The sequence below is a fragment of the Notothenia coriiceps genome, unplaced genomic scaffold (assembly GCF_000735185.1).
Source record: "Notothenia coriiceps isolate Sejong01 unplaced genomic scaffold, NC01 NC01_scaffold00004321, whole genome shotgun sequence".
Lineage (NCBI taxonomy): Eukaryota > Metazoa > Chordata > Actinopteri > Perciformes > Nototheniidae > Notothenia > Notothenia coriiceps.
In genome coordinates, this window is record NW_011337022.1 from 10122 (window position 1) to 17683 (window position 7562).

Here is a 7562-nt window from a genome sequence, read left to right on the forward strand (position 1 = left end):
TTGCTAATCGATATCTTGCTTGTGCAGATCCGATTTGTAATAAGGGTATTTATACATAGAGTTCTTTGCTAAGGGTGTTCGAATCTTTTCTCTCAGGGCTCATTTAGACGCTTCTTGTGAGACTTGTGTTTTGTAAGAACAAAATCTGTAATTGATAAGAGTCAAGAGCACCATTCAATTACTCACCAATGGACTCCAAGTGTCTTCTCTCCCCAATGGATGATGGTGGTAGAGACATCTCACAGATTTCAGGTGTGCTTTCAGGGACATCTTTGGGACTACTGCTGTCTTCAGGAAGCTTCAAGAAACAAGATGAAATTCGAACAATGTCATAATCAATTCAGGTAGTAAAGACATATCAGTCACAACTATCAAGTCCCCGAGTACATGTATGATAAATCAATAAATGAAGTACCCCTGAACATATACCCCTTACAGGATCGTTACTGAAAAACTGACAGACTTTGTATTAATTGTCTACCTGATGCTTCTCCTCGTTACAGCCTGCTTCCTCAACATCTGCCACACCTGCCTCCCTCTCCTCCTCCAGCTGTTCCTGGATCATCTCTTGCTCACTGATGTCCTCCTTGAACACCAGCTCTGTCTCACTGCCAGGTTGAAAGATTAGATTTATTGATCACATTATAAAACAAACAACGGGATAATAATTATGGATGGGTATCGCTAAGGTTTTAACGGTACTACTACTTTTATCGATACCGCTTATCGATCCGGTATTTTAACGGTACTTTTATCTAAAAAGAATCATAGTTAAGGGCAGCTCATTGTGGAATAGCCTCCCAACTGAGTTACGGGATTGTCCCACTTTGAACAGTTTTAAAAAAAGGTCAACTAAAAGAATGGTTGAGAAACAAACAAACGTGCAATCACCGCTAAATGCACTTTAATACAGGGGTATCTCCTCTGGCACTTTATATGTCGTAGCTGCTACATTGTACTGCCATGTGGTAAATACTTGTATATGCTGCTCATGCTCTTTCTGCATATCTTTGCCATGTATATAAATGTCAGGTTCTTAAATGTTGTATGTGACGGACTACGGATGGAAATTAGCTCAAAGCTAAAATCCGGCATGTTTACGTTTTAAAGCATTATTGGTTTTAAATGTTCATCAATGTGCACTGTCCCTCTTCAAATAAACGATTAAATAAAAAAATAGACGCATTTCTTTGTATTTTTGCATATTAGAAACGGAGTTGGCGACACTAAAACTGCAATATAATGTTTGTGTAGCATATGACATTTTTTACATGTCTCCAGTACCGATAAAAACACATGACGTCGCAGCTCAACGGTGCCACGGTCTTTAATAATTCAGCCCCGGGGCCCGGTACCCATCCCTAATAATAATGTAGTGGGGCTTTTATAAAAACGCATTGTACCTGAAGTCCTTATCAGAATGGTGGGAAAGTTCCAGTTCATCCAGTTCAGACACCTCGGGGCTCAGCTGTTCATTTACTGGAAGGGACTCAAGACTGGTGCTCGTATCAAGTGTCGGCTCTACATCAATCTGTCCTGCTGCTTCTGATGGGGGGGGGGGGAACAATTATTAAACATAAATGTAAATATGTTTATCTGAATTAAAAGCAGTTTTGGTTCACACTCACCAACAATATCCAATGTCTCCTGGTTGTCCATGTGGATGATTTGTTCTCCTGAGTTCTGGGTACCTTGTGGTCCAGAGAGCTGCTGTATGAGGCTGTGCTGCTGGCCCACCTGCTCCAGCAGGGAGTCGTACTGCAGCTTCAACTCAGTCAGCTCCGTCTGTAAACTCGCCAACTTCTGATGCAGCTCGGCCTGCTCCGCCTCAAACTGTCGGTTCCTGTGATACATGGGATTTATAAAATGGTGGCAGTGAACACACATTCATATAAAAAGAAAAAGTTCTAAACTTGATTTAATGTACAGAATATGAGGGTTCAAAAGACATTGAGCTGCAATACTTGAGCTCATAAAATAAACCCACAGACATGTCAATAACGGTTTGTTTACCCCCAAAAAATTACAAGTAACTTGTGGTAGAAGAAAAATCTGTTTTCATTGCATTATTTGTGCTTTTTGAAAACATAAAAAAAAAAAGTATATATACACACATACAAATTTAACTTAAATCAAACTGTACCTCTCTCTGTTCTCCTCCTCGGTCCTCTTCTCCATCCTCTCCAGCTGCTCTTTAAGTGAAGCCACCTCGTCTTCCCGCCGCTCTATGCTGTCTTGTAGCAGCAGCTTCTCCTCGGTGACTTGATCCACACTAGACTGTAGTTTGATTTTCTCCTCGGTGACTTGATCCACACTAGCCTGTAGTTTGATTTTCTCCTCGGTGACTTGATCCACACTAGACTGTAGTTTGATTTTCTCCTCGGTGACTTGATCCACACTAGCCTGTAGTTTGATTTTCTCCTCGGTGACTTGATCCACACTAGCCTGTAGTTTGATTTTCTCCTCGGTGACTTGATCCACACTAGCCTGTAGTTTGATTTTCTCCTCGGTCAGCTGATTATAATTGTCTTCTAGCTGAAGCTTTTCCTCAACTACTTGATTACATTTAGTGACAGAGTTACTGTTTTCAGAGGCTAGCTCATTTAGTTTAGCCTCGAGTTGGACTTTCTCCTCAGTAATTAGAGTGAGGGTAACATCGAGTTGGGCCTTCTCCTCGTTGACCTGTCTCAGAGTTGATTCAGCGACTTGTTTCTGAGCGGTGAGTTCATCGACCTTCTGATTTTCCTCAGTTAACTGCTGAATGTTGTTCTGCAGTTGTTTGTTCTTCTCAGAAAGCTCATCCAAACTGACCTCCAGCTGTTTCTTCTCTGCATTTACTCGAATCATTTCAGTTTCTACTTTCTCTTTATCATCTGTTACCTGTTTCAAAGAAGCTTCAAGGCAGTTTTTCTCTTGTTGTAACTGGTTAAGACTATTATCTTTGTCTTCAATGACCTGCCTGAGAGTTGTCTCTAACTTGACATTTTCCTCTGTGGCCTGACAGAGCTTAGACTCAAAAGTAGCAACACTCTCCTCCAGCTGTTTCTGATTGGCGACGTCCTCTTCGAGACGAGTAATTTCATAGCTCCTCTCCATCAGCTCGTCCCTCGCTGTGACAAACTGCGTCTCCAGCAACGAGTTCTGGGATTGGACATCGTCTAAACGGGTTTCCAGGACAGAGACCTGAAAATAATTGTAGATTGAATCTAGTTAGGTATGTTTGCTTGCCTACAGAGCAACAGGAGCTGGCAAAGATGATGCCAGTTTGCTGCCTGAAGTTTAGACAATTCATTGATGAGACATGTGAAATGTGTCATTAGCCGCTTTCACACCAAGTACTTTGCCGTACTTAGTTCCCAGCACTTAGTACCGCCATGGAACTAAAGAGCCAATCGCGTTCACACCGGAATAAGTCCCTGAGGGAGGATTACACAAATGAAGCCGCTGACGTCACTTCTTCTTCTTCTGCTGCTGCTTTGGGTTTACTGGCAGGCCGCAAAACAACTTCACGGCGTATACTGCCACCCAAAGTCCCCGGCCGGAAGTCCCCGGGGTTGGGGACTGGCTTCAGAGTAAATCGCCAGAACGCCGAGCAGCTTCTACTGAAGCCTTCAGAGTAAATCGCCAGAATGCCAACACCTCCTCATCTCCACCGCTCCCATGTTTTCTTTTGTGTTGCCATAAGTTAGTCCCTCCGCGTTGGTGTGCAGGGCTAATGCTAATAATGCTAATGCCAGCAAATAAAATGGCGGCTTCACAAAACTTTTCAGAGTTTTACGGGGCGTGGTTTGCAATTTTTTCTCCCCAGGAAAGTACCTGCTCTCTAGCAGGGACTGAAAAGGGGGGAAAAGTTCTCTTTTTGGTGTGAACGCAAAATCCCAGGAACTATCGGAATTAAACGGGAAAAGTACTCCGGTGTGAAAGCGCCTCTTGAGCTCCAAATGATGAAAGGTTATCTCCACAGTAAATCTACAATCTGTGGCACAAAATGATTTGGACAGATTTGAGTGTAACTGTGACTCTACCTGGGCTTGGCTGTCCTCCAGTCTTGCCTCCATGTCAGTCATCTGGGTGTTGTTGTGAGTCAGCTGAGCCTCCAGCGACTCTATGGTTCCCTTCAGTTCCTCCACCTGACTTTCACAAGTGCTCATGACTGTCTCGTTGTCCTCCAGGTCCATTTGAAGCATCTCCAGCTGAACCTTAATGTGAACAATTACAAAACGTTTTTCAATTTTCTGATTCGTTGCAACACCAACAAGGCAAAAGTGACACACTATGGTCCCGCCAGAGTACATCAGTAACCAACCTTGATTTTGTGCATGGCAACCATCTTCTCCTTCAAGAGATCTGATGATTTAGCCTGCTCTGCCTCAGCGTTATTGAGCTTCTCCTTCAGACTCTTTATCTCGTTGTCTCTCTCTTCTAAGCCGTGTGAAGCAGCAGACAGAGTCGTCTTCATGGTCTTGATCTCTCCTCGTCGAGTACTTGATTCTGTCTTTGATGCATTAACTAATTTCCTCGCAGCCTCGAGCTTCTCTTTGAGGATCTTCTCTTTGTTGATCATATTTTCAACCTTCAAAGTGTGATTTGCCGACTCTTTGCTCGCCTTCTCTCCGAGCTCCTTAACCTCGTTCTCCAAATTACAGATTAGATTGTTTTTCTCGTTCATGGTGTTCTCCAAGTTGGATTTGATTTCAATAGTAGAGGAGTGACTCTTCTCAAGAGCTTCTAGATGCTTCTTAAGATCAGCATGGGACTGGTTGACCACTTCCAGTTCTTTCTCCAAGGCTGGGAGCTTCTCTGCTTCATCTTTGCTCGCAGTCAGCTTCTCTTGTAAGGAAGATATCTGCTCCAGAAGGCAGTTGGTCTTCTCAGTGTGAGACTGCTGGAGGTTCTTCATAAGAAACAGAATGAATCATTACTTGTGAGAAACACAGGTCATGGTATACACCAGGGCTATTCAATTAGTTTGGAATGGGGTCGATCCAAAGCAAGGGGCCGGGAAAAAGATGGCTTGAAATATGAGCAATCATATTAAGAGCTTCAGATACAGTAAATACTACAAGAGCACAGTGGAGTGCATATGTTGTGTTGAATTAAATCAAACAACATAGCCCCAAGGCCTTTAGAGATCTAAATGGCAAGTTCAGAACTCAGTAGGCCTACATGTGAAGCTCATTTAACCATCATTTAATTTGATTTAATTTAGGTGAAGTGATCTAATCATTCACGCAGAGATGCAATAAATGACAGTTGTCACTACAGTAGCTAGTAGGTGGGTTCGAAACCCGAGCCCGCAGAAGTTTTCAGGCAATGTCTTCCCCTCTATCTCTGAATTTAACACCCTCTCTGGAATAAAGGCACTCTGGCCAAAAAAAATAAAAATAAAAAATCTTAATAAATCAAATTTGACGATTACTTTTTAACATTATACTCAAAGGGCCAGTAAATATCACCCGCGGGCTGCCAATTGAATAGCCCTGGTATACACAGTATGAAAACATATGAAGCATGGACAAACAATAATACATTTTTGGGGACTATTTTACCTCGGCCTCCTTCTTCGTCTCTTGAGCTGCATTTTCCAGCTCAGCCGTTTGTTTCTCCAGAGACAAAATGTGAGCGTCCGCCTCTCCGAGCTGCTTCTCCTTCTCTTCTGCGTGGCTCTGCAGACCCTTCAGCTCCCCCTCTAACTCTTTGAGCTCTTCTGATTTCTTCTCATGCATCTTCTTGTGTTCCTCTTCTTTGTCAGACAACGTCTTGATTTGTTTCTGAAGCTCAGCTCCCAGTTGCTCCTGGACCTTTAGCAAATGATGTGTGGAACTGATCTGAAACACAAGGACAAAAGTAAGAAAAAATACCCCCAAAAATATAGAACTTACCGACCAAATGTGATCCGTCACTGAAATCAGAGACACACAACATACTCTTCTTCTATTGCAAGATATAATAATACGTATACAAATGACATGTTACATGTTAGACGCTTTTATCCAAAGCGACTTACATACTCAATACTGTGGGCAATCCCCACAGGAGCAATTTGGGGTGAAGTGTCTCAGGGACACAACGACATGCTGACTGCAGTGGGGTTTGAACCTGTGCTCCCCCTGATCCGAACACCAACGCACTACTCCCATGCGCCACAAATAAAATGTACGATAGCAAAGATATTCATACATAATGTACTCATCCAAAAGAAATGACAGAATGTGTTAACTAAATAATGGGTAATCTGTTTAATAATAGTTTCTGTGACAGTCCAATTAATTAAACAGACCTGTTTGTGGGTGAGCAGCAGCGCTTGCTGAACTTCTTCCAGCTGCAGCTTGAGCGTCTCGGTCTCTTCAACCTTCTCTGAAACGCTCTCCTCACACTGCTTCAGCAGGGCCGCCTTCTCCTCGGCCAACCTGGTGGAGATTAGACACCAAGAAAAAGAATATGCATGTTAGAAGCAAAACATAATTATTATTTACTCAAAGAAACCAATGTTATACTTGTATCATAGGATACTAGGGATGGGTACGGAGCCCCGGTATTAAAGGGTCCCCGGGGCGGAATTATTAATTATTATTAAAGACCATGGTACCGTTAAGCTCCGACATTATCGGTCTTTTTATCGGTACTGGAGACATCTAAAACATAGATATGTCATATGTGTTATGCTACACAAACATTATATTGCAGTTTTAGTGTCGCCAACTCCGTTTCTAATACTCAAAAAGACTGCAAAATGCGTCTATGATTATTTTTTGTATTTTCGATCTTTCCAATCCAGACGAGAGATCTCTCTCCCCCGCCTGCTTGCGAGGGGGCCGGGCAGTTTACACACACGCAGCTGCTACATGCAGCAACACACACACATGGCGGAGAGAACTAAGCGCTCCGAGGTGTGGTTCAACTTTACCCGTCTCGAGGTGGACAATGCTCGTTACCAAAAGTGCAATAAGAGTTTAGCATGTAAGGGCGGTGACACGAGCAATTTGTCTACACATTTTGCAAAAGTGCCCCACATTCAGACGGAGAAATGCACCGTTTGACTGTCTTTCTAGTAGCTCTGTAGCCCCGTCCACGTCAGGTGTTATGTATGCTAGCAGCAACACACGGAGCAAACTCAATTATACAAACATGGGTTATTTAGTTTGTTAAAGTTTCAGCTATTCCGTTTACAGTTCTGTCATCAGATTATTTAATAAGATTTGTTAACATTGTTGTTTCTTTTGATGTGAAATATTATGTATTTAATTTAAATAAAAAGTAATGTTAATTTTGTTCACAATTTGTTTAGTAGTTTACCTCCTTTTTTTTTTCCCAAAAGAACCGATAAGAGTACCGTTAAAAGACCGGATCGATAAGCGGTATCCATAAAAGTAGTAGTACAGTTAAAACCTTAACGATACCCATCCCTATAGAAACACATAAGTATTTTATAGGGGCAAAATCAAATGTCCTCTTAATCATGTGTTACACAGTGATGCCGTCCCAGCAAAACTTAATTTGTGAAGTTTGTCAAAGTTAGATTCATTAAAGGGCTGTTAGAAAGAGTTGATTCAATATTATTA

The 7562-nt window shown here is 42.3% G+C and overlaps 1 protein-coding gene across 1 annotated transcript in view; it reads right to left on the reverse strand.

The window, feature by feature from the left end:
* Positions 1–7562, reverse strand: part of cenpf (centromere protein F) — an 18205-nt gene that overhangs the window by 5287 nt on the left and 5356 nt on the right. The window contains exons 11-19 of the mRNA XM_010767405.1: positions 6281–6410; positions 5550–5828; positions 4307–4894; positions 4026–4199; positions 2144–3183; positions 1629–1843; positions 1404–1545; positions 482–608; positions 187–298 (exon numbers count right to left, since the gene is read on the reverse strand). Coding sequence (XP_010765707.1) covers positions 187–298; positions 482–608; positions 1404–1545; positions 1629–1843; positions 2144–3183; positions 4026–4199; positions 4307–4894; positions 5550–5828; positions 6281–6410 — 2807 coding nt within the window. The remainder of the gene's footprint in view (positions 1–186; positions 299–481; positions 609–1403; positions 1546–1628; positions 1844–2143; positions 3184–4025; positions 4200–4306; positions 4895–5549; positions 5829–6280; positions 6411–7562) is intronic.